General features: G+C 43.8%; 1 protein-coding gene across 1 annotated transcript in view; it reads left to right on the top strand.

Moving 5' to 3' along the window:
- Positions 1-26,919, top strand: part of LOC121552413 (gamma-aminobutyric acid receptor subunit rho-2-like) — a 35,927-nt gene extending 9,008 nt beyond the window's left edge. The window contains exons 3-10 of the mRNA XM_041865332.2: positions 17,493-17,560; positions 20,494-20,717; positions 20,910-20,992; positions 21,101-21,241; positions 21,511-21,663; positions 24,456-24,664; positions 24,912-24,935; positions 25,117-26,919. Coding sequence (XP_041721266.1) covers positions 17,493-17,560; positions 20,494-20,717; positions 20,910-20,992; positions 21,101-21,241; positions 21,511-21,663; positions 24,456-24,664; positions 24,912-24,935; positions 25,117-25,431 — 1,217 coding nt within the window. The 3' untranslated portion in view covers positions 25,432-26,919. The remainder of the gene's footprint in view (positions 1-17,492; positions 17,561-20,493; positions 20,718-20,909; positions 20,993-21,100; positions 21,242-21,510; positions 21,664-24,455; positions 24,665-24,911; positions 24,936-25,116) is intronic.
- Positions 26,920-27,230: the final 311 nt, after the last annotated feature.

Here is a 27,230-nt window from a genome sequence, read left to right as displayed (position 1 = left end):
ATGCGAGTTGTCTGCATAAAATCACCAGGAATATTCAATTTTGCAGATCGTTGGAAGTTTCTGGTTGGTTTCTGGTTTAAAATCCACCATCTAAACAATGTTAGAATACTGAGGCATAAAGATTGTTCTGTTGCAGTGAATCTCATATTTGTCATACAGTACATCAACTTCCAATTTGCCGTGTTTACCTATAAATGGAAGTATTAAAAAAATTAAATAATCTTCCACCGGGTATAACACCCACCTGAGAAGTATATAGACCTTTCATGGCTTAATCAAATTTGCATTACACAGATTAATCAAATTTACGTTATGGTTTTTGCCCCCATTTCATTCCTATGATTTCGAAGAACATCCGCCAAAGCCATCCCATCAATCGGATTTCTTTCAGGAGTGAGCAGCGGTGTCTAATGCATGGGTTTAGGTTAGGGATCTGGCCAGTGACAACCAATAGTAGATTTAGAGTTGCTAATCCATGCAAAGGGGAGCACTCCAGTGTCATGAGGTGAAATAGATAGGGGCTTTTTTTCATTCAGCATACTGTACATGTCTCTGCTAGACATTATATGACTGTCACATGCTACAGTTCCCCTTTAGCATAAAGCACTTGAATTTTACATTTGAGTCATTTAGCAGACACTCTTATCCAGAGCGACTTACAGTAGTGAGGGCATACATTTTTATACTTGTCCCCCATGGGAATCTAACCCACAACCCTGGCGTTGCAAACACCATGCTCTACCAACTGAGCTACAGAAGATATCTATCTATTTAAAGCTAATCCAGTGGAGGCTGTTGAGGGGAGAATGGCTCATAATAATGGCCGGAACGGAGCAAATGGAATGGCATCAAACACCTGGAAACCATGTGTTTAATGTATTTGATACCATTCCACCTATTCTGCTCCAGTCATTACCATGAGACCATCCTCCCCAATTAAGGTGCCACCAACCTCCTATGATCTAATCTGTGATACTTATAGCTTGAAATACATATTATGGGCTCTATTTTAACAAACCTAATGCAATGGTCAATCTAAGCGCTGGGCGGTAGCGCTATAGGTTCGGGGTTGTGTAAAAAATATTTTTGCTATTTTCACAAGCACAATTATCACCGCAGATGCTGGCGTTGGCGCAAAAGGGCTGGCTTTTGATGAATAAACCCGTTGTGGGTGTGTCGAGGCTTGGCCCCTCGCTGACCAATCAGAACGTGCTCCATGGCTAAATATGTGGTTGCTTCAAGTTGTGTATTTACGGTCTTTTACATATTGCCTCCAATTAAAATGTTAGTCCGTTTGTTAAACAGCTTACAGAAAAAAAAGAACACAATGTAGACCTATCCCATCTTTGCTAAATATGTTAACTTGAACCTATTTGCAGTCCACATTGTTCTAAGTATTTGCATGGCTTCAATGTGGAAATACACGACATGGCCAATATGTGGACACCTGCTCGTCAAACATCTCCAATATGGAGTTGGTCCCCCCTTTGCTGCTATAACAGCATCCACTCTTCTGGGAAGGTTTTCCACTAGATGTTGGAACATTTCTGCGGGGACTTGCTTCCATTCAGCCACAAGAGCATTAGTGAGGTCAGGCACTGATGTTGGGCGATTAGGCCTGGATCGCAGTCTGCGTTCCAGTTCATCCCAAAGGTGTTCGAGGGGGTTGAGGTCAGGGCTCTGTGCAGGCCAGTCAAGTTCTTCCACACCGATCTCTACAAACCATTTCTATATGGACCTCGCTTTGTGCACTGGGGCATTGTCATGCTGAAACAGGAAAGGGCCTTCCCCAAACTGTTACCACAAAGTTGGAAGCACAGAATCGTCTAGAAGGTCATTGTATGCTGTAGCGTTAAGATTTCCCTTCACTGGAACCATGAAAAACTGCCCCAGACCATTATTCTTCTTCCATCAAACTTTACAGTTGGCAATATGCATTGGGGCAGGTAGTGTTCTCCTGGCATCTGGGATGTAGCTCAGTTGGTAGAGCATGTTGTTTGCAACGCCAGGGTTGAGGGTTCGATTCCCATGGAGGGCCAGTATGAAAAATAACGTATGCACTCACTAACTGTAAGTCGCTCTGGATAAGAGCGTCTGCTAAATGACTAAAAATGTAAAATGTAAAATCTGCCAAACTCAGATTAGTCCATTGGACTGCCAGATGGTGAAGCGTGATTCATCACTCCAGAGAACACGTTTCCACTGCTCCAGAGTCCAATGGCAGCGAGCTTTACACTACACCAGCCGACGCTTGGCATTGCGCATGGTGATGTGCGGCTGCTCGGCCATGGAAACCCATTTCATGAAGCTCCCGACGAACAGTTCTTGTGTTGATGTTGCTTCCAGAGGCAGTTTAGAACTCGGTAGTGAGTGTTGCAACCGAGGACAGATGATTTTTAAACGCTACGCACTTCAGCACTCAGCGGTCCCGTTCTGTGAGCTTGTGTGGCCTACCACTTCACGGCTGAGCCGTTGTTGCTCCTAGATATTTCCACTTCACAAGAACAGCACTTACAGTTAACCGGGCAGCTCTAGCATGGCAGAAATTTGACGACCTGACTTGTTGGAAAGGTGGCATCCTATGACGGTGCCACGTTGAAAGTCACTGAGCTCTTCAGTACGGGCCATTCTACTGCCAATGTTTGTCTATGGAGATTGCATGGCGGTGTGCTCGATTTTATACACCTGTCAGCAACGGGTGTGGCTGAAATAGCTGAATCCACTAATTTCAAGGGATGTCCACATACTTTTGTGTACAGTGCATTCTGAAAGTATTCAGACCCCTTAACTTTTTTCACATTTTGTTACGTTACAGCCTTATTCTAAAATTGATTAAATAGATACAAATCCTCATCAATACCCAATACTACACACAATACCCCATAATGACAAAGCGAAAACAGGTTTATAGAAATCCCTTATTTACATAAGTATTCAGACCCTTCGCTATGAGACTCGAAACTGAGCTCAGGTTTATCCTGTTTCCATTTATCATCCTTGAGATGTTTCTACAACTTGATTGGAGTCCACCTGGGGTAGGTTCAGTTGATTGGACATGATTTGGAAAGGCACACACCTGTCTAAATAAGGTCCCACAGTTGGCAGTACATGTCAGAGGAAAAACCAAGCCTTGAGGTCAAAGGAATTGTCCGTAGTGCTCCCTAGCATGGTGGTTGCAGATGTTTTTCAGTGGCAGGGACTGGGAGACTAGTCAGGATCGAGGGAAAGATGAACGGAGCAAAGTACAGAGAAATCCTTGATGATAACCTGCTCCAGAGTATTCAGGACTTCAGACTGGGGCGAAGGTTCACCTTCCAACATGACAACGACCCTAAGCACACAGCCAAGACAATGCTGGAGTTGCTTTGGTACATGTCTCTGAATGTCCTTGAGTGGCCCAGCCAGAGCCCGGACTTGAACCCGATCAAACATCTCTGGAGAGACCTGAAAATAGCTGTGAAGCGACACTCCCCATTCAACCTGACAGAGCTTGAGAGGATCTGCAGAGAAGAATGTGAGAAACTCCCCAAATACAGGTGTGCCAAGCTTGTAGCGTCATACCCATGAAGACTCAAGGTTGTAATCGCTGCCAAAGCTGCTTCAACAAAGTACTGTGTAAAGGGTCTGAATATTTATGTAAATGTCATATTTCTAAAAACCTGTTTTTGCTTTGATGTTATGGGGTATTGTGTGTAGATTAATGAGTGGAAAAAACTATTTAATACATTTTAGAATAAGGCTGTAACGTAACAAAATGTGGAAAAAGTCAAGGGGTCTGAATACTTTCCGAATGCACTATACATAGGCCCTATATAATAATATAATAATATGCCATTTAGCAGACGCTTTTATCCAAAGCGACTTACAGTCATGCGTGCATACATTTTTTTGTGTATGGGTGGTCCTGGGGATCGAACCCACTACCTTGGCGTTACAAGCGCCGTGCTCTACCAGCTGAGCTACAGATTCGCACTGATATAGGGCCTAGGCCTACTGTAAACTGCATTATGGCTGAGCATGGACATGCCAAATGTTGTCAATATGAAAGATTAAATTCACTAAAAAGAGAGCGAATAATTCTAAACAAAAACTTGTTTTAAATAGGCTATGTCTAAATACACTTACAGGCACCATAATTGCTTCCCATGGGCATATAATACATTTTACATTTACATTATTTAGCAGAGGTTCTTATCCAGAGCGACTTACAGGAGCAATTAGGGTTAAGTGCCTTGCTCAAGGGCACATCGACAGATTTTTCACCTTGTCGGCTCGGGGATTAGAACCAGCGACCTTTCGGTTACTGGCACAACGCTCTTAACCACTAAGCTACCTGCCGCCGCCCATAATATTAAAACAATGCAGACTATGGAGGGTTTTACGCACATCCAAACTTTTCACAGTTGCTTTTCATATATCCAATATAAATACAAAGGGAGAAAGTCCACTCATCGTTATACTGCTCCCAAATAGACCTATGTTTTACGAACATAATCGGAACCATTTTACAGATCAGATCGCATTCACACATCTCCAGAAGTTGCATTGCAAGCGCGCCACGGACGTTGTCACCATAAAACCAGGAAGGTGAATCATTTTAATAAGTCTGGTTGTTATAAAATTATACCAAAAACAAGTAACACGTTTTTTTATTTATTACGCATGTCCATGTCATGGGTAAAATAATGTGGGCCTGCCTACAATGCATAGATAAAAAGGGAATGTCAGCTCACTGTTTTACTCCTCTTAAACTTCATATTTTAATAAAGCTTTGGTGATTTAAGATTTATTTCCAAGCGGTCTCAGGAGCCAAACCCTTTATCGACATAAAACTAAATGGTAAAAAACATTAGTTTTTTTATGTTTCTAAATACGAAGTATACAGGCACCAAAAGCAGATTAGTCTACTCTTGTGTTATCTGCATATGGGCAGTGTGCGTCACGTCTGGATAGGCTGCGTTTCCGCTGTCAAAATTCATGCCATAACCAACTGCGTTACCGCTAAAACCAGCTTTTGGTTGGTTTTAAATATCCCTATGTTTTTAAGGACACGCCTCAAATATTTCCACCCCGCCCATTTGAGCGCAAGTAAGCTGATATAAGACAGGTAAATTGCCGAACCTGATATTAGGCCTGGAAAATGCCAGTGTGGCAGTTTTTACATGACGAAATCTCAAACTAACGTGCTATTTGATTTTGAATTTTAGGACCCCATTAGGTATAAATAAAATATATTCCAAAAATATTTGAATAAACATAGAATTTGGCCTTACTGCTATTAGCCCATAGAAACACATTGAATAACAGATTCACACATGGAAAAACAGACAGTCCAAAAAATTTATCAAAAGGAATTTTTGTGTCTGTCCTATATCTGAGAGAGCAGAAAAAAACTAAATAACCTTTTTTTGGCCACTAAAATACTTTCATATACACTGAGTATACAAAACATTAACATGCTCTTTCCATGACATAGACTGACCAGGTGAATCCAGGTGAAAGCTATGCTATGATCCCTTATTGATGTCACTTATTAAATCCACTTCAATCAGTGTAGATGAAGGAATAGTATAACAGTACTCCTTCTACACCCCCCCTCCCCCAGTGGTGGTTGTCCCACTGGCTATCCTAAGTTGAATGCACCAATTTGTAAGTCGCTCTGGATAAGAGCGTTTGCTAAATGACTTAAATGTAAATGTAATGAAGGGGAGGAGACAGGTTAAAGAAGGATTTTTAAGCCTTGGGACAATTGAGACATGGATTGTGTATGTGTGCCATTCAGAGGGTGAATGGGCAAGACAATATATTTAAGTGCCTTTGAACGGGGTATGGTAGTAGCTGCCAGGTGCACCGGTTTGTGTCAAGAACTGCAATGCTGCTGGGTTTTTCACGCTCAACAGTTTCCCATGTGTATCAAGAATGGTCCACCACCCAAAGGACATCCAGCCAACTTCACACAACTGTGGGAAGCATTGGAGTCAACATGGGCCAGCATCCTTGTGGAACGCTTTCGACACCTTGTAAAGTCCATGCCCTGACGAATTGAGGCTGTTCCTAGGGCAAATGGGGAAGGGAGGGTTGCAACTAGAGCTGTGGCGGTCATGACATTTTGTCAGCCGGTGATTGTCAAGCAAATAACTGCCGGTCTCACTGTAATTGACCATTAATTAACATAAACACATTTAGTATCTCCTGGCTTCCACATGTTGCCTACAAGCCACTGATGCAGACCTTTGGAACATATACATTTTAAAAAGTCTAATAAATCCATGTAATATAGCCTACACCATCACAATAAATCCATTATTTATTTTAGACAGGTCTAAAGAAATATGATATTAAGAAAATGTTGTCTATTTCAGAAGAACAGAACAGCGTTGTCCTTATGTTAGGCCCTGATTTGGCTATGCCATATGGCTGTGGGCTACACTAGTTCATTTAGCAGACAAGATCAGCTTAGAATGCCGTGGCATTATTTTATATTATTTTATAGTATGAAGAATACAATTGGACATAACTGAATAAAATATAAACTGTATTTTCTCCAAATGATTTGAGGGAGTGCGCACATGCGGCTATTCTGTGTTGAGCGGTTAACAAAGAAACAAGTACCCCTGTAAGGTGAATGCACCAATTTGTAAGTCGCTCTGGATAAGAGCGTCTGCTAAATGACGTAAATGTAATGTAAAATATGCTTAATTTAGAGTTATTTATGTAACTTTAGTTGTGATACAAATGTTGGGCTATATGTTTTGATTTGTAATACATTCTAAGGCTGCATGATGCGACTCTAAGGATGATTTGAAAAAGGTCGCATGAAAGGCATGAGCTCTGCTTTGTTTTTTTAACAGGCTGCACACACTTCATCAGTCTCTCATTCACAATTTAACAAGCACTTGATAATGCCTTGAATTTCCCGGCTGCATCCCCTTTGTGTGGCCGTAATGCCCCCTAATAAAATCCATGCCTTTTGCAGCCAGAGACAGTTGTGCCCTTGGGCTCAATATAATAATTATAATTCCCTTCTCCAGGCTGCGTACTGAAGCACCTCTCACTCACATGGCTCTTAGTCACAACCACTAGCATCAAAAAACCTGTTTTAAGCAATGACCCTGATGCAACAGATGAATGTTTAGCTTAAAATGTTGATAAACTATTAGGCTATTTCTTCACATTATAAGCCCAGCAATGCGCACGCGGCAGTAGGCTATAAGCGCGAATGTTCCATAGCAGGAAAACACCATTCTCAAAAGTGACCACAAATGCGATTATGCATGTAATATTTGTATTATTAAGGTGCATTTTTATGGTGAAAATTATCTTCCCCAAACTTGAAATTCATGCGCTGCATATGTACAGTGAGGGAAAAAAGTATTTGATCCCCTGCTAATTTTGTTTGTTTGCCCACTGACAAAGACATGATCAGTCTATAATTTTAATGGTAGGTTTATTTGAACAGTGAGAGACAGAATAACAACAAATAAATCCAGAAAAACGCATGTCAAAAATGTTATAAATTGATTTGCATTTTAATGAGGGAAATAAGTATTTGACCTCTCTCAAAACATTACTTAGTACTTGGTGGCAAAACCCTTGTTGGCAATCACAGAGGTCAGACATTTCTTGTAGTTGGCCACCAGGTTTGCACACATCTCAGGAGGGATTTTGTCCCACTCCTCTTTGCAGATCTTCTCCAAGTCATTAAGGTTTCGAACCTGACGTTTGTCAACTCGAACCTTCAGCTCCCTCCACAGATTTCTATGGGATTAAGGTCTAGAGACTGGCTAGGCCACTCCAGGACCTTAATGTGCTGCTTCTTGAGCCACTCCTTTGTTGCCTTGGCCGTGTGTTTTGGGTCATTGTCATGCTGGAATACCCACCCACGACCCATTTTCAATGCCCTGGCTGAGGGAAGGAGGTTCTCACCCAAGATTTGACGGTACATGGCCCCGTCCATCGTCCCTTTGATGCGGTGAAGTTGTCCTGTCCCCTTAGCAGAAAAACACCCCCAAAGCATAATGTTTCCACCTCCATGTTTGACGGTGGGGATGGTGTTCTTGGGGTCATAGGCAGCATTCCTCCTCCTCCAAACACGGCGAGTTGAGTTGATGCCAAAGAGCTCGATTTTGGTCTCATCTGACCACAACACTTTCACCCAGTTCTCCTCTGAATCATTCAGATATTCATTGGCAAACTTCAGACGGGCCTGCATATGTGCTTTCTTGAGCAGGGGGACCTTGCGGGCGCTGCAGGATTTCAGTCCTTCACGGCGTAGTGTGTTACCAATTGTTTTCTTAGTGACTATGGGCCCAGCTGCCTTGAGATCATTGACAAGATCCTCCCGTGTAGTTCTGGGCTGAATCCTCACCGTTCTCATGATCATTGCAACTCCACGAGGTGAGATCTTGCATGGAGCCCCAGGCCGAGGGAGATTGACAGTTCTTTTGTGTTTCTTCCATTTGCGAATAATCGCATCAACTGTTGTTACCTTCTCACCAAGCTGCTTGTCGATGGTCTTGTAGCCCATTCCAGCCTTGTGTAGGTCTACAATCTTGTCCCTGACATCCTTGGAGAGCTCTTTGGTCTTGGCCATGGTGGAGAGTTTGGAATCTGATTGATTGATTGCTTCTGTGGACAGGTGTCTTTTATACAGGTAACAAACTGAGATTAGGAGCACTCCCTTTAAGAGTGTGCTCCTAATCTCAGCTCGTTACCTGTATAAAAGACACCTGGGAGCCAGAAATCTTTCTGATTGAGAGGGGGTCAAATACTTATTTCCCTCATTAAAATGCAAATCAATTTATAACATTTTTATGGATGTGTTTTTCTGGATTTTTTTGTTGTTATTCTGTCTCTCACTGTTCAAATAAACCTACCATTAAAATTATAGACTGATAATTTCTTTGTCAGTGGGCAAACGTACAAAATCAGCAGACGATCAAATACTTTTTTTCCCTCACTGTATGCCAGTTAGGCTCCACACCCTTTGTAAAGCGGATTTGGCCACGTTAGTTAGTTGTGATACAAACCTTATCAAAACATATTGGCCTATGGGCTAGGCTACATTAGGTGTGTGACTATGATTTGAAAAAGTTGCAAAAAAAACATGCGCTGTTTGCCTTAAGCTGGGCATCATTCACAAGTGATAGGCTAATATTGTCACCCATTACACTATTCTTGATTTAATCTTGTCTTTACATATACTAAATAATATATGTGTGAAATTTTTTTTGATTTACAATGGACCATTATGATGCAACTGTCTCAAAACAGGGGCAGCGGAAAAAAATACATGTCATCTATGCACTTAAATAGCGAATGGAGGACGCTTTTCTCATGATTCATTTTCATGCCAGCCAGGTAGGCTATACTCCTATTGTAAAGAGAAACAATGTGCTTAATATTAGGAAAGTTGAGAAATATACACTACCCTTCAAAAGTTTGGGGTCACTTAGAAATGTCCTTGTTTTCGAAAGAAAAGCCATTTTTTGTCCGTTAAAATAACATCAAATTGATCAGAAATACAGTGTAGACATTGTTAATGTTGTAAATGGCTATTGTAGCTGGAAATTGCTGATTTTTAATGGAATATCTACATAGGCGTACAGAGGCCCATTATCTTTACGCCTAGGCAGAGTTGCAAAGAAAAAGCCATATCTCAGACTGGCCAATAAAAATAAAAGATTAAGATGGGCAGTCTGAGACATGTATTTTTCTTTGCAACTCTGCCTAGAAGGTCAGCATCCCGGAGTCGCCTCTTCACTGTTGACGTTGAGACTGGTGTTTTGCGGGTACTATTTAATGAAGCTGCCAGTTGAGGACCTGTGAGGCGTCTGTTTCTCAAACTAGACACTCTATTCTATTTGTCCTCTTGCTCAGTTGTGCACCGGGGCCTCCCACTCCTCTTTCTATTTTGGTTAGAGCCAGTTTGCGCTGTTCTGTGAAGGGAGCAGTGCACAGCGTTGTACGAGATCTTCAGTTTCTTGGCAATTTCTCGCATGGAATAGCCTTCATTTCTCAGAACAAAAATAGACTGACGAGTTTCAGAAGAAAGTTATTTGTTTCTGGCCATTTTTATGTTATTTTAATGGGCAAAAAAATGCTTTTCTTTCGAAAACAAGGACATTTCTACGTGACTCATGGGCTCTCATGAAGTGTTTCATTAGATTTTCGATACATTTGCATTGATTAGAGGGGCAATAGAGTGCTGAGTACCAGGCAGTTAGCAAGTTTGGTAGGCTACTAATGACCATCAGCAGCATCAGAGCTTGGAGAAGCCTAATTACCATGACTAAACAGTCAGTTGGAATTTGACTGCCCTCATGACTCGAGACCGCCAGTGTGGCTGTAATACGGTCACCGTAACAGCCCTAGTTGCAACTCAATATTAGGAAGGTCTTCCTAATGTTTGGTATACTCAGTGTATACTTCCATACCATTTTTGTACTGGTACCGGGCTACCTTCAGATGAGTCTTGTGAGGCCTGTGGGCGTCCTGGAGCAAAACAACCAACATGTAAGTGTTTGTGGGAGTCTCACCTTCTGATATTGTGTAGCCCAAACAGTTCGGACGCTACAGACGTTTTTGTGAGAAGACTGATTTTCGGGATGTCTCCTGGTCTGACGAACACCGCTGTATGTCTGCCATCTTCCACCGCAAATGCGGAAGGCCGACATCGGCGGATGCAGTGGATTTAGACGCAGCCCATGGAAAAAATCTAAACAGATATCTCTAGCTTAAACAGACAGATTTTTAGTGGGATTTTTTTATTATGCTCTTGGGGACTTACAGATGTTGTGATCTTTCCTGATCTGCCGGTATTTTACAGCAACATTACATAATTAAGTACGTTTACATGCACAGTAGTAATTCAATATTAAACTGATTATGGCAGTAGGCAGATTATGCAATAGTCATGTAAACACCTAAGCTTATCTTAATCGGCGTAAGGTCAAAATTGAAGTAAGCATACACCGATTAAAACACCTGGTTTTCTGAGCAATCATTCGAATAATTAGGACATGTAAACACCTTAATCTGCGTTCCAGCAGTGTATTTGATCTGTGCATGTACAGTGAGGGAAAAAAGTATTTGATCCCCTGCTGACTTTGTACGTTTGCCCACTGACAAAGACATTATCGGTCTATAATTTTAATGGTAGGTTTATTTGAACAGTGAGAGACAGAATAACAAACAAAAAAATCCAGAAAAACACATGTCAAAAATGTTATAAATTGATTTGCATCCATCGTCCCTTTGATGCGGTGACTAATTTTGCAACCCTACTAACGTCCCACTCTATGAAGAGACTGAAGAGGTCAGAGAACAGTATCAGTCAGTCACACAGGGCTTTGCTGTGATCTGATCCTTTAATGATACATTGTATGGCTTTGATGGAGAATGTCAGATTTATCATCATCAGAATATGTTATACGTGAGCTTTAACGAACAAGTATCTTCTAGGGGAACATGGAAACTGATACAGAGTCAACTTGAGGTCAAACACACAGTGAAAAGGTCAGACACACAGTTCTCCATCCTCTGAACAGGAGCCTATAATGACCCATAATGATTGTTCTCAGCAGTGGTCTTCTTAGAAGAGCACATCTCCCACAGCCTCCACATCTCCCACAGCCACAGCCTCCACATCTCCCACAGCCACAGCCACAGCCTCCACATTCCCCACAGCCACAGCCTCCACATCTCCCACAGCCTCCACATCTCCCACAGCCACAGCCTCCACATCTCCCACAGCCTCCACAGCTCCCACAGCCTCCACATCTCCCACAGCCTCATAATGACCCATAATGATTGTTCTCAGCAGTGGTCTTCTTAGAAGAGCACATCTCCCACAGCCTCCACATCTCCCACAGCCACAGTCTCCACATCTCCCACAGCCACAGCCACAGCCTCCACATCTCCCACAGCCACAGCCTCTACATCTCCCACAGCCTCCACATCTCCCACAGCCACAGCCTCCACATCTCCCACAGCCTCCACATCTCCCACAGCCAAAGCCTCCACATCTCCCACAGCCTCCACATCTCCCACAGCCTCCACATCTCCCTGAGCCACAGCCTCCACATCTCCCACATTCTCCACATCTCCCACAGCCTCCACATCTCCCACAGCCTCCATATCTCCCACAGCCACAGCCTCCACATCTCCCACAGCCACAGCCTCCACATCTCCCAAAGCATCCACATCTCCCACAGCCTCCACATCGTCCACATCTCCCACAGCCACAGCCTCCACATCTCCTACAGCCACAGCCTCCACATCTTTCACAGCCTCCACATCTCCCACAGCCAGTCTTCACATCTCCCACAGCCTCCACATCTCCCACAGCCACATTCTCTGCATCTCCCACAGCCTCCGCATCTCCCACAGCCTCCACATCTCCCACAGCCTCCACATCTTCCACAGCCACAGCCTCCACATCATAACCATGCCCTCCTGTGGCTCCGCGATGGCAGGAGAAGCAGATGGAGTGAGCACATGTAATCACTATGAATTAAAGATATTTGTTTCTTAAATAACCACCCCAATCCCCCGCAAGTTCCGTCTAATCCAGGGTAGAGACCACGGGAGGTCAGGCTGTTCTCCCAGCAATTGGCAGGTGTGGCGAATAGCATCGTCCTCACAGGTCCTGGGAGGGGAGGTGGTCCCGGGGGAGCTACTGCCTGGGAAAGCTGGTTCATGGGTCCCTGGGTCTCTGCCCAGTTAAGGATCTGATGGATGGCATATGATGTGAGTGAGGAATGACAGGGCCCCAGCTGGCACAAGGCGATGAATTAATATCCTCTCTTCCAGGTAACAGGCTAGGGGAGGCTGAGTGACAAGAGGCTTTAGTTACTAGCGATTACATAAGAGACTGGCACTACGGCAGCGCAGGCAGATTAGACAATGGCAGGCGATCAGGACACTACCCACAATGCATAACACACAAATATGTATTATGCGTTACTTGTGCTTCTTATGTGAACCTTTAACATGGGTTGGATGAAACTGTGTGCCATATAATTGCATAGAGAACTGATTTATATGATCTATGTGCTGTTTAAATAAATATGACCTTATCAAATCACATGTTATTTGTCACATGCGCCAAATACAACAGCTGTAGGTAGACCTTACCGTGAAATGCTGACTTACAAGCCCTTAACCAACAATGCAGAGTTTTTAAAAAAGTAAGAAAAATGTGCTAAATAAACTAAAGGAAAAATAGTAACACTATACAAATAGCTCGGCCCCAGTGATGTATTGGGCCGTACGCAATACCCTCTGTAGCACCTTGCGGTCAGTTGCTGAGCAGTTGCCATACCAAGCGGTGATGCAACCAGTCAGGATGCTCTCGATGGTGCAGCTGTATAACTTTTTGAGGATCTGGGGTCATGCCAAATCTTTTCAGCCTCCTGAGGGGGAATAGGCATTGTCATGCCCTCCTCACGACTGTGTTGGTGTGTTTGGACCATGATAGGTCCTTAGTGATGTGGACACCAAGGAACTTGAAGCTCTCGACCCACTCCACTACAGCCCGCCGATGTGAATGGTGGCGTGCTCCACTATCAGCTCCTTTGTCTTGCTCACATTGAGGGAGGGGCTGTTGTCCTGGCACCACACTGCCAGGTCTCTGACCTCCTCCCTATAGGCTGTCCCATCGTCGTCGGTGATCAGGCCTACCACGTCGTGTTGTCTGCAAACTTAATGATGGTGTTGGAGTCATGCGTGGCCATGCAATCGTGGGTGAAAAGGGAGTACAGGAGGGGGCTGAGCACGCACCCCTGTGGGGCCCCCGTGTTGAAGGTCAGCGTGCCGGATGTGTTGTTGCCTACCCTCACCAACTGGGGGTGGCCCGTCAGGAAGTCCAGGATTCTGTTGCAGAGGGAGGTGTTCAGTCCCAGGGTCAGCTTAGTGATGAGCTTGGAGGGCACTATGGTGTTGAACACTGAGCTGTAGTCGATGAACAGCATTCTCATGTAGGTGTTCCTTTTGTCCAGGTGGGAAAGAGCAGTGTGGAGTGCAATAGAGATTACGTCATCTGTGAACCTGTTGGGGCGGTATGCGAATTGGAGTGGGTCCAGGGATTCTGGGATGATGGTGTTGATGTGACCCATGACCAACCTTTCAAAGCATTTAATGGCTACAGATGTGAGTGCTACAGGGCGGTAGTCATTTAGGCAGGGTACCTTGGCCTTCTTGGGCACAGGGACTATGGTGGTCTGCTTGAAACATGTAGGTATTACAGACTGGGTCAGGGAGAGGTTGAACATTTCAGTGAAGACACTTTCCAGCTGGTCAGCGCATGCTCTGAGTACACGTCCTGATAATCCGTCTGGCACTGCAGCCTTGTGAATGTTAACCTGTTTAAAGGTCTTACTCACATCGGCTATGAAGAGTGTGATCACACAGTTGTCCGGAACAGCTGGTGCTCTCATGCATGGTTCAGTGTTGCTTCCCTCAAAGCGAGCATAGAAGGCCTTTAGCTTGCCTGATAGGCTTGTGTCACTGAGCAGCTCACAGCTGGTTTCCCTTTGTAATCCGTGATAGTTTGCAAGCCATGCCACATCCGACGAGCGTCAGAGCCGGTGTAGTAGGACTCGATCTTAGTCCTGTATTGACGCTTTGCCTGTTTGTTGGTTCGTCGTAGGGCGTAGCGGGATTTCGACATAGTGCGTCCGGATTAGTGTCCCGCTCCTTAAAAGCGCTAGCTCTAGCATTTTGCTCAGTGCGGCTGTTGCCTGTAATCCATGGCTTCTGGTTGGGATATGTACGTACGGTCACTGTGGTCACTTATTAATGAAGCCGGTGACTGATGTGGTATACTCCTCAATGGCATTGGATGAATCCTGGAACACATTCCAGTCTGTGCTAGTGAAACAGTCCTGTAGCTTAGCATCCGCTTCATCGGACCACTTCCATATTGAGCGCGTCACTGGTACTTCCTGTTTGAGTTTTTGCTTGTAAGCAGGAATCAGGAGGATAGAGTTATGGTCAGATTTGCCAAATGGAGGGCGACGGAGAGCTTTGTACTCATCTGTGTGTGGAGTAAAGGTGATCTAGAGTTTTTTTCTTCTTCCTAGTGGCACATGTGACATGCTGGTAGAAATAAGGTAAAACGGATTTCAGTTTTCCTGCATTAAAGTCCCAGGCCACTAGGAGCGCTGCCTCTGGATGAGCACTTTCTTGTTTGCGTATGGTCTTATACAGCTTGTTAAGTGCGGTCTTAGTGCCACCATCGGTTTGTGGTGGTAAATAGACAGCTACACTTTTAGAAAATGTTTTGCTATCTAGAACCTTAAAAGGTTATTTGGCTGTCCCCATAGGAAAACCCTTTGAAGAACCCTTTTTAGTTCCAGGTAGAACCCTTTTGGTTCCAGGTTGAACCATTTTGGGTTCCATGTAGAACCCTTTCCACAGAAGGTTCTACATGGAACCCAAAAGGGTTCTACCTTGAACCTAAAAGGGTTTTACCTGGAACCAAAAAGGGTTCTCCTATGGGGACAAAAAGGGTTCTCCTTTTGAAACCTTTTTTTCGAAGACTGTACGAAGAATATAGATGAAAACTCTCTTGGTAAATAGTGTGGTCTACAGCTTATAATGAGGGACTCTAACTCAGGCGAGCAAAACCTTTAGACTTCCTTACTATTAGAGATCACACACCAGCTGTTGTTGACAAAGAGACACACCCCACCCCCCCTGATCTTACCGGAGGCTGCTGTTCTGTCTTGCCGATGCACGGAAAACCCAACTAACTGTATATTATCCATGTCCTTGCTCAGCCACGACTCGTGAAACATAGGATATTATGTTCTGTTAATAGGATAGTCTCGAACGGAGCACATCCAGTTTATTCTTCAGTGTTCGCCAGTAGAACGGAGGGGGTAAGGGCGGATTATCCACTCGTCGACATAGTCTCGCCAGGCATCCGACTCGCCGACCCCTGTAGCGGCGTCTCCTCTTCTTACATATGACGGGGATTTGGGCCTGGTCCGGGAAGAGCAGTATATCCTTTGCGTCCGACTCATTAAAGAAAAAATCCTCATCCACATCGAGGTGAGTAATGAAGCTCTTTTCGGTCATAGGAAACGATGGTAGTAACATTATGTACACAAAAAGTTAAAAACAGCGCAACAAAAACACCCAAAAAGCACAATTGGTCAGGAGCCCGTAAAACGGCAGCCATCCCCTCTGGCACCATTTTGAGTCCATATGCTCGCAAAACCACAAATCTAACCCAAATCTATCACTCATGACTCATCCCCTGCAATCAAATGAATAATTCAAAATATGACTGTATGGTATTGCCCTCAAACAGTTTTTGATATTAGCTGTAGATTATCTGTAGCTGTAATATCGTGTAGTAGTAATTGGAGTCTTGCTGGGATTGTGGTGCTGATCAAAGGAAAAGGATATGAGAGAGAGCGAGGAAGAAGTACTGTATGAAGAAGATATGGAAATACCATTAGCTCCAAGTTAAGACCTAAACTCAGACAAAGGCTTTTTTTTATTTTTTATCTACACTAATACAATGCAGTAAAAAAGTTTTCACATTTTGTGGTGTTAGAATCTGAAATGTTGACACTTTTAATTTGTTTACATTTTTCCACTGATCTACACAACCTACTTCCCAGGGTTACAATTGAAAGTGTCAACATGTCAGACTCTAACACAACAAAATGTGAAAACTGTGCAGGGGTTCACATACGTTTTCACTGCATACTATACACTGAGTGTACAAAACATTAAGAACACCCGCTGTTTCCATGACATAGACTGACCAGGTGAATCCAGGTGAAAGCTATGATCCCTTATTGATGTCACTTGTGAAATCCACTTCAATCAGTGTAGATGAAGGGGAAGAGACAGGTTAAAGAAGGATTTCTAAGACTTGAGACAACTGAGACATGGATTGTGTATGTGTGCCATTCAGAGAGTTAATGGCAAGACAAAATATTTAAGTGCCTTTGAACAGGCTATGGTAGTAGGTGCAAGGCGCACCGGTTTGTGTTAAGAACTGCATTGCTGCTGGGTTTTTCACGCTCTACAGTTTCCCTTGTGTATCAAGAATGGTCTACCACCCAAAGGACATCCAGCCAACTTGACACAACTGTGGGAAGCATTGGAGTCAACATGGGCCAGCATCCCTGTGGAACGCTTTCAACACCTTGTAGAGTCTATGCCCCGACAAATTGAGGCTGTTCTGAGGTCAATAGGGGGGAGGGGTGCAACTCAATATTAGGAAGGTGGTCCTAATGTTTGGTATACTCAGTTTATATCTATCAAGAGAAAGTTGCATTTTTATGTTTGATATCTGATGTCTCTGTGATACCCTTTCACACTAACTCACCTTAAACCATGTTATGTCCACTCTCAAAGTGAACCTGTGTTTTCACCTGAAACCTTGACTGCTGAATATGAGGACACTGATTATCAGGAATATAATAACATAAAAAAATTAAAATCTCCTTCTTGTGACTGTTGTTTTGCAGGCCCTGCTGTCCCTGTGGGAGTGGATGTTCAGGTGGAGAGTTTGGACAGTATATCAGAAGTAGACATGGTAAGTGAATAGATAATCAAACAATGAACATTTTAACATTTCAATGAAGTCAATGTTAACAGTTATTATCACAGGTCAGTGGAACATTTGAAGTGGTCATTGTGATAATGTTTCAATTCAACAACTATTGGATGCAATGGGTAGGGAAGCTAGCCACTCCTAAAACAAACCCCTGAAAATGAATGTGTCATTCACAATCTGCCAACAGGTGTTTTGCAGCTGATATGCTAAAATCCACTATATTTGTCATGCTCATTAATCTCTTATTCACAGACGGATAATGAAAATGGATAATAGAAGCACAGTGCTAGAAATGATGTTTTGTGTTCAGACGAAAGACCATGCGCTTGCTCCACCACAGTAATATAATTAAATGGAACTTATTTTCTAAGCTGCAAATTGGAGTCCAAACAGCAGTCCTGATGTTCTGTAAACCCCTGTGTGGGAGGACAACCAAGGATTACATTTCATTCGGATCTCAGTATTTGTATATAATTGTATGAAAATAGACAGGGCAAATTATTGCTTTCAAACGATGACTGCCCTTAATGATATCATGTAAAAATGATGGAGGACAAGTGTGTTCAGTCAGACTTATCAGCCATGCCATTATCATTATGCAATGTTACAGTGGTCTATATCTGTTAAATGTGCCTACATTTGCTGTTATACACATGCATTCTATGTAATGATAAAAGTACTGAAGTAGGCGCTGATTATTTTGCTGTTGTCATTATTATTTCAATTCATATTATTACAGATCTAAGATTATGTAATGCTGCGAGGTGAATGGAAAACAGGATGAGCTGCTGTGGTAGATAAAGTGGCGTAGTCTGGCATAAAATAGATCCATATTTTTTTTAACAGATGCAGATAGGGAGGAAAGGGATATGTGTGACCAATGCAACCTCTAACCCAAAGCTGTCATTACTGTATGTGTCTCATCATCACTAATGTCAACTCTGACGACCCTCTCTGGACATAATACATCATATGTTCCATGCTCATACTGAGGACATACAGTACCAGTCAAAAGTTTGGACGCACCTACTCATTCCAGGGTTTTTCTTTATTTACATTGTAGAATAATAGTGAAGGCATCAAAATGATGAAATAACACATATGGAATCATGTAGTAACCCAAAAAGTGTTAAACAAATCAAAATATATTTTATATTTGAGATTCTTCAAATAGCCACCCTTTGCCTTGATGACAGCTTTGCACACTCTTGGCATTCTCTCAACCAGCTTCACCTGGAATGCTTTTCCAACAGTTTTGAAGGAGTTCCCACATATTGTGAGCACTTGTTGGCTGCTTTTCCTTCACTCTGCGGTCCGACTCATCCCAAACCATCTAAATTGTGTTGAGGTCGGGGGATTGTGGAGACCAGGTCATCTGATGCAGCACTCCATCACTCTCCCTCTTGGTAAAATAGCCCTTACATAGCCTGGAGGTGTGTTGGGTCATTGTCCTGTTGAAAAACAAATGATAGTCCCACTAAGCCCAAACCAGATGGGATGGCGTATCGTGCAGAATGCCGTGGTAGCCATGCTGGTTAAGTGTGCCTTGAATTCTAAATAAATCATAGACAGTGTCACCAGCAAAGCACCCCCACACCATAGCACCTCCTCCTCCATGCTTTACGGTGGGAAATACACATGCGGAGATCATCCGTTCACCCACACCACATCTCACAAATGTCCACCTGTCTAATGTCCATTGCTCGTGTTTCTTGGCCCAAGCAAGTCTCTTCTTCTTATTGGTGTCCATTAGTTATGGTTTCTTTGCAGCAATTCGACCATGAAGACCTGATTCACACAGTCTCCTCTGAACAATTCATGTTGAGATGTGTCTGTTACTTGAAATCTGTGAAGCATTTATTTCTGAGGCTGGTAACTCTAATGAACTTATCCTCTGCAGCAGAGGTAACTCTGGGTCTTCCATTCCTGTGACGGTCCTCATGAGAGCCAGTTTCATCATAGCGCTTGATGGTTTTTGCGACTGCACTTGAAGAAACGTTCAAAGTTCTTGAAATGTTCCGTATTGATTTACCTTTATGTCTTAAAGTAATGATGGACTGTCGTTTCTCTTTGCTTATTTGAGCTGTTCTTGCCATAATATGGACTTGGTCTTTTACCAAATAGGGCTATCTTCTGTATACCCCCCCCTACCTTGTCACAACACAACTGATTGGCTCAAACGCATTAATAAATAAATAAATTCCACAAATTAACTTTTAAGAAGGCACACCTGTTAATTGAAATGCATTTCAGGTGACTACCTCATGAAGCTGGTTGAGAGAATGCCAAGAGTGTGCAAAGCTGTCATCAAGGCAAAGGGTGGCTATTTTAAAAATGGTTTTTATTTGTTTTACACTTTTTTGGTTACTACATGATTCCATATGTGCTATTCCATGGTTTTGATGTCTTCACTATTATTCTACAATATAAAAAATAGTACAAATAAAGAAAAACCCTTGAATGAGTAGGTGTTTCCAAACTTTTGACTGGTACTGTATGTCTGATCATAAACCTATGCTGTAATCTAGGGTGAGACCCTGGTAATCCCAATATACATAGCCGCGGGAAGATGTTTGGGGGTGGGGGGTGCTGCTATTTTTTTCTTGACGGCTACAGACGTCTATATCAGTCTGCTAATACAGGACTAGTAAAGGCCCAGTGCACTACTTTTGAAAAAAAAATAGCAATTAAAAAAAATATTTTATTAGTAATATATTTTTTTTCTTCTGATTTTTCATGGGATGCTGCAGCACCCTCAGCACCACTACTTTCCGCAGCTATGCCAATATATACAATCAATGGTTCAATCTAGAACTCTCAGTCCAGGAAAGGGTTCAGAGGATTTATACAAGGCTGCAACCAACCAACAAGTTAATCCAAAAGTAATCTTGGTTTGTTTTGGTGACCTGCAGGACTTCACTATGACCCTGTATCTGAGGCACTACTGGAAAGACGAGAGGCTGTCCTTTCCCAGCACAACCAATAAGAGCATGACGTTCGACGGGCGCCTGGTCAAGAAGATCTGGGTGCCTGATGTGTTCTTCGTCCACTCCAAGAGGTCGTTCATCCACGACACCACCACAGAGAACATCATGCTCAGGGTGTTCCCAGATGGACACGTGCTCTACAGCCTTAGGTGAGCTGCTGCTGCTCCTAAACTCCTTTTGTGTCAATCTCCACATTCTTCAGAAATGCAATGGTGACATTTCTATGATGGCAGCGCAGAACTCGGTTGATCCAAAGTTTCCCAGCAGACATTTACCCAATCACAATGTGTTATGTTTGCGTCATCGTGGGTATGTTGTGTTGATGTGTTTTAAATCCCCAGGGTGACGGTTACTGCTGCCTGTAACATGGACTTCAGTCGTTTCCCTCTGGATTCACAGACCTGCACGTTAGAGCTAGAGAGCTGTAAGTAGCGAGACTCTTACTGCCTCACACTGTGTTATAAAGGTATTTGGTGTGGTGGTACAGAAAATCAGGCAGATTTTAATTTAAATCCATGTCTGTTGTCTCCAGATGCTTACACGGATGAGGACCTCATGCTGTACTGGAAGAGTGGGGATGAGTCCCTGAGCACGGACGACAGGATCTCTCTGTCTCAGTTCCTCATCCAGAAGTTTCACACTACCTCTAGACTGGCTTTTTACAGCAGCACAGGTAGATCCAGAGCCTGATGATAACATGTATTGTTTACAAATCACACATAATGTACAAAAATTATGACTCCATGTTACAGGATATTAATAGTCAACATTTGAAGATATTGTAGAACAGTTAGTATGGATTTTTGGATGTGACAATTTCACTGCATCCCTATACAGTACATTGTTTGTACAAATACATCTGCTCTTACCTTCTTCAGAGAAACATAACCCATTTTCTAATTTAGGGTGATTCCTCACCTGTCTTTGTCCTTTTCTCTCAAGGCTGGTACAACCGCCTGTACATCAACTTCACCCTGCGACGCCACATCTTCTTCTTCCTGCTCCAGACCTACTTCCCTGCCACTCTGATGGTCATGTTGTCCTGGGTGTCCTTCTGGATCGACCGCCGGGCCGTACCGGCCAGGGTCTCACTAGGTAAGATACACTCTTAGAAAAAAACATTCTACTTAGAACGTAAAAGGGTTCTTCAGCTGTCCCTCTGGGAGAACCATTTGAAGAGTGTAGACAGATTGGTTGGTTCATATCTATATGCAGTGGTGTAAAGTACTTAAGTAAAAATACTTTAAAGTACTACTTAAGTAGTTTTTTTAGGTATCTGTACTTTACTCAACTAATAATATTTTGTACTACTTTTACTTTCACTTCTCTACATTCCTAAAGAAAATAATGTACTTTTTACTCCATACATTTCCCCTAACAACCAAAAGTACTTGTTACATTTTCAATGCATAGCATTTGACATTTACATTTTAGTCATTTAGCAGACGCTCTTATCCAGAGCGACTTACAGTTAGTGAGTGCATACATTTAAAAAATACTCAAATAGCAGGACAGGAAAGTGGTCCAATTCACTCACTTATCAAGAGAACATCCCTGGTCATCACTACTGCCTCTGATCTTGTCACGCCCTGGCTCTGGGGACTCTTAAATGTTGAGCCAGGGTGTGTATATTTCGTGTTGTGTTTATTTCTATGTTTAGTTTCTAGATCGTTTAGATCTATGTTGGCCAGGGTGGTTCCCAATCAGAGGCAGCTGTAGCTCGTTGTCTCTGATTGGGGACCATACTTAGGCAGCCTTTTGGCACCAGTCAGTTGTGGGATCTTGTTCCGTGTGAGGTATGTTATTTTGTCTACCTTGGACTTCGTGTTTCGTTTGTTGTTTTGTCGTGTGTTCAGTACGTAAATAAATATGAATACATATCACGCTGCGCCTTGGTCCTTCTCGTTAATGAACGATCGTGACAGAAGATCCCACCAATCCTGGATCAAGCAGCGTGATGAGGAGAGAGGATGGACTTGGGAGGAGATGAGCGAGAGTCTGGCAAGAGGGATGGAGGCCATGATCACGGGGGAGAGACAAGCCCAAAAAATGTTTAGGGGGGGCTCACGCCGTGGACGACGAGGCAGCAGGAGGCCGCGATAGAGCGGTTCAGCCGTTTAGCAGAGGAGGCCGCCAGATTAAGGGGGTCATTGGTGCAGAGGGAGCAGAAGGAAAGTGTAGAGGCACGGCGAGAGGAGCTGGTTAGGCAGCAGAAGGAGCGGGGGGTAATGAAGGAACCCAGTCCCGCTCCTCGCACCAATTGAGTGGTGCGTGTCGCCAGTCCGGTCCGGCCCGTTCCTGATTCCCGCACTAAGCCAGTGGTGGGTGTTCCCAGTATGGTTCGGCCCGTTCCTGCACCTCACATCAAGCCAGTGGTGCGCATCGCCAGCCCGGTCCGGCCTGTTCCTGTCCCTCGCACCCAGCCAGTGGTGCGCGTCGCCAGCCCGGCCCGGCCTGTTCCTGCTCCCTGCACCAGGCCAGTGGTGCGCGTCGCCAGTCCGGTACGGCCCGTTCCTGCTCCCCGCACCAAGCCAGTGGTGCGCGTCGTCAGCCCAGTCCGGCCCGTTCCTGCTCCCCGCACCAAGCCAGGGGTGCGCGTCATCAGCCCAGTCCAGCCCGTTCCTGCTCCCCGCACCAAGCCAGTGGTGCGTGTGTCCAGTCCGGCACGGCCCGTGCCTGTTCCACCGGTGCCTGGTCCGGCACCGGTCAGCTGCTCCACTCCGGAGCCAGAGCAATCCGCTCCACCGGGGTCTAGTCCTGCTCCGGTCAGCGGCTCCACTCCGGAGCCAGAGCAGTCCGCTCCACCGGTGCCTGATCCAGTTCCGGTCAGCGGCTCCTCCGGAGCCAGAGCAGTTCGATCCACCGTCGTCGGGTCCAGCTCCAGTCAGCGGTTCCAGTCCAGACCCAGACGTCAGCCCCTCTCCAGGTTCGGGATCTCCCACACCAGGGTCCAGACAGGGCGTGGTACTTCTTGGGAGGAAGGAGAGAGGAAGCAGCGCGCCAAGGTCCAGACCAGACCAGGGGCGCAACGGGGAGGTGGAGAGTAAGTGGTGGTTACACCCGGAGCCGGATCTGCCTCCGAGGCGGAATGCCCACCCGGCCCCTACCCTGTTAGGTTTATGTGGCGCGGTCGGAGTCCGCACCTTTGGGGGGGGGGGGGGTACTGTCACGCCCTGGCTCTGGGGACTCTTAAATGTTGAGCCAGGGTGTGTATATTTCGTGTTGTGTTTATTTCTATGTTTAGTTTCTAGATCGTTTAGATCTATGTTGGCCAGGGTGGTTCCCAATCAGAGGCAGCTGTAGCTCGTTGTCTCTGATTGGGGACCATACTTAGGCAGCCTTTTGGCACCAGTAAGTTGTGGGATCTTGTTCCGTGTGAGGTATGTTATTTTGTCTACCTTGGACTTCGCGTTTCGTTTGTTGTTTTGTCGTGTGTTCAGTACGTAAATAAATATGAATACATATCACGCTGCGCCTTGGTCCTTCTCGTTAATGAACGATCGTGACAGATCTGGAGGACACACTAAACACAAATGCTTCGTTTGTAAACGATAAAAATGTAAAAAACAAGAAAATTGTGCCGTCTGATCTTCTTATTATAAGCAATTTGAAATTATTTATACTTTTACTTTTGATACTTAAGTATATTTTTGCAATTACATTTACTTTTGATACTTAAGTATATTTAAAACCAAATACTTTTAGACTTTTACTCAAGTAGTATTTTCTGTGTGACTTTCACTTTTACTTGAGAGTCATTTTCTATGAAGGTATCTTTACTTTTATTCAAGTATGACAATTGGGTACCTTTTCCACCACTGTCGATATGAGGATACTTCCTTCAGTCTTGTGCTCACACAGATGTTGTGTGTTGTACTGTGCTCCAGGTATCACCACGGTGCTCACCATGTCCACCATCATCACTGGAGTCAACGCCTCCATGCCCAGGGTTTCCTACATCAAAGCTGTGGACATTTACCTCTGGGTCAGTTTTGTGTTTGTGTTCCTATCGGTGTTGGAATATGCCGCCGTCAACTACCTGACGACGGTGAGAGACGGGAAAGATCGGAAGCTCAGGGAAAAGGCCAGAGAGCAGGTAAGACCCCAATCATACCACACTGTACTGCTCTTCTTTATGTCCTTTCAGCATTTTTCCTACTCTGATCTCTCTCTCTTTCTCTCTTTCTCTGATAAATAAATATGCCATTTAGCAGATGCTTATACCCAAAGCGACTTACAGTCATGTGTGCATACATTTGTTTAAATGTAATCTCACTTTCTCTTTCTTTCTTTCTCTATCTCTCTCTCACTTACTCTCTCTCTCTCTTTCCTCTGCCCTACAGTCCCTGGGCCTGGCGAGAGAGCAGGTAAGGGTCCTCATCATATCACACTGAACTTCAAGTCCTTTCAGCATTTTTCCTACTATGATCTCTCTCTCTATTTCAATTCAATTTCAATTTAAGGGCTCTCTCTCTATTTCTCTTGATCTATCTCTCTCTCCCTCTCTATCTCAACCCCCACCTCTCTCTATCTCTCTCTGCCCTACAGTCGCTCCCTTGCACTTGTGGCATGTCCCACACCGGGACCGTGATGGTGGATGGCGATGGGACCTACAGCGAGGCCGACACCAACAGTCTGGCCGGATACACCAGGGCTGACGCTCCCGAGGACCCCCCGGAGAAGCAAGAGCACATGGTGGTGCACCTATCCCTGGACAATGAGTCCACAGGAACCAAGAAGAAAGCACGCTTCCGCAGCTTCAGCATCATGCAGAACACCCACGCCATAGACACCTACTCCCGCATGATCTTTCCTGGATCCTACATTATCTTTAACCTCATATACTGGTCTGCGTACTGCTGAGGCTCTCGCATATAGCCCTGGTACAGTCAGTAGAGAGACAATCTACTGGTGTTTACTGTACCAGATAAAACAGGACAATTATTGGACTCAGATAATGACTCAAAGTGGTAATGACCTCCATATTTCACCTGTGCGCAGAACGGCATAGCTCACAAAGGATTTCCCAGATCTCTGGATGGATACCACCATGCTATCCTCACCATTAGCTGCAACCATCTTACTACTTTACTCAACTGTACAGCTTTCCTACTTTCTCTATATAAACTATTTACACAACCATGCAGCTCCTAGCAACAAACTACGATGGACTACCTACCTGCTCTTCTCCTATTTATTGCAATTTGATCTCTGGAATCCATGCTGTTTAATCTTCATGGTAATGTCAAAGCAGGGAAACAATATCTGTAAAACTGACAGTATACGTACATCTGGAATGGACTAAGGGCTAAGTGTTGCCCTAGCTTGCCTCTTTAACCAGAAAACAGAAAGCTTACTCTAGAAATGCGAGGGTTTGACCTCTAAACCATGTTTATTTGACAGAGTGCAAGCACCAATTGCTAATGAGCACATTCAAAAACAGCCACAGACTTATGTCTTCTAGGAATGCACCAAGTGTTATTATTTTTAACAGTTGATCATGATTGAGCAAACCACACAAAAATCAAAACCTACATAATACAAGCTGGAATTATCATGAAAAAGATTTTCACATAGATACAGTATTTCATTGTTTATATCATTATTTATTAATTATTAACCTATTTATTTATGTTTATTTATTTATTCATTCATTTTAGGCCTTTCAATTTACTTACATAATTACTTTTTAGTGCACTGATAGACTCATATTCCATTATACCTTAAGATGTTAAAAACAATGAGGCTGGATAGATAGATTTTTCCGAGTGGTTGCGGTTCCGAATTTCTTATGAGGTCAGAGGTCACAGACATTATGTGGGGATGAGTACCATTTATGAATACTTATTTGAACTATCATGAAGCTTTATCAGTGATGTAATGAACTTGAACAGCCTTAAGTGAACTGTTTTTTTATCGCTGTGGTTTCACGCCACGGCTATATTTTTTCTGTTTGTTTGTTTGATTGACTGTTTGGATTACGAGTGACTACATATCACTTTGTGCAAGTTTTCTATCCAGTATTCTAGCCAACCAATATATTAGTAAACATGGTACTGTATGTAGTATGTAGGTAGCCACAAGCATGAGCTGGATTTACTAGGCTGTGATGTCACTCATCAGAATGCACGAAGCTCTTGCATCCATATTGCCACTGTAGATATGTCAGCATGTTGGACAAATGCTTAACCAATGCAAGCCACCTCATACAGATGCTTGTCCACAAGCTGCACAACTACGACTGATTATTGTTGCATCAAATATTTAGAATGTATGCTTTTTGGAGCAGATTTTATAAATAAAGGATTTAAACTAAAAGCAAGTTTGCAGTAAAGGTGTTTGAGCATGATTCATGACCATACAGATGTTGTGTTTGCCTGTTGTCAGTCTAAGAAACATTATCTTTCAAATGCTGGAGGTAGGGTTTCAAAGTTCCGGTAACTTTCCCAAAACTCCCAGGTTTTCCAAGAATCCCAGTTAGAAGATTCCCTGAATCAGGAGGTGATAAGCAGGAAATCCGGAATTTTCCAAACAGGATTTCTGGAAACCCTGGGAATTTGGGGAAAGTTGCCGGAATTTTGCAACCCTAGCTGGATTATGTAATTGTTTCCTTAAGGATGAGACAGCATTACTCAGGACTAAGGACTATGAGATAACATTAC

This window comes from Coregonus clupeaformis, chromosome 36 (assembly GCF_020615455.1).
Source record: "Coregonus clupeaformis isolate EN_2021a chromosome 36, ASM2061545v1, whole genome shotgun sequence".
Classification (NCBI taxonomy): Eukaryota; Metazoa; Chordata; class Actinopteri; order Salmoniformes; family Salmonidae; genus Coregonus; species Coregonus clupeaformis.
Note: the sequence above shows the minus strand (reverse complement) of the source record. Positions and strands in the feature narration are given on the sequence as shown.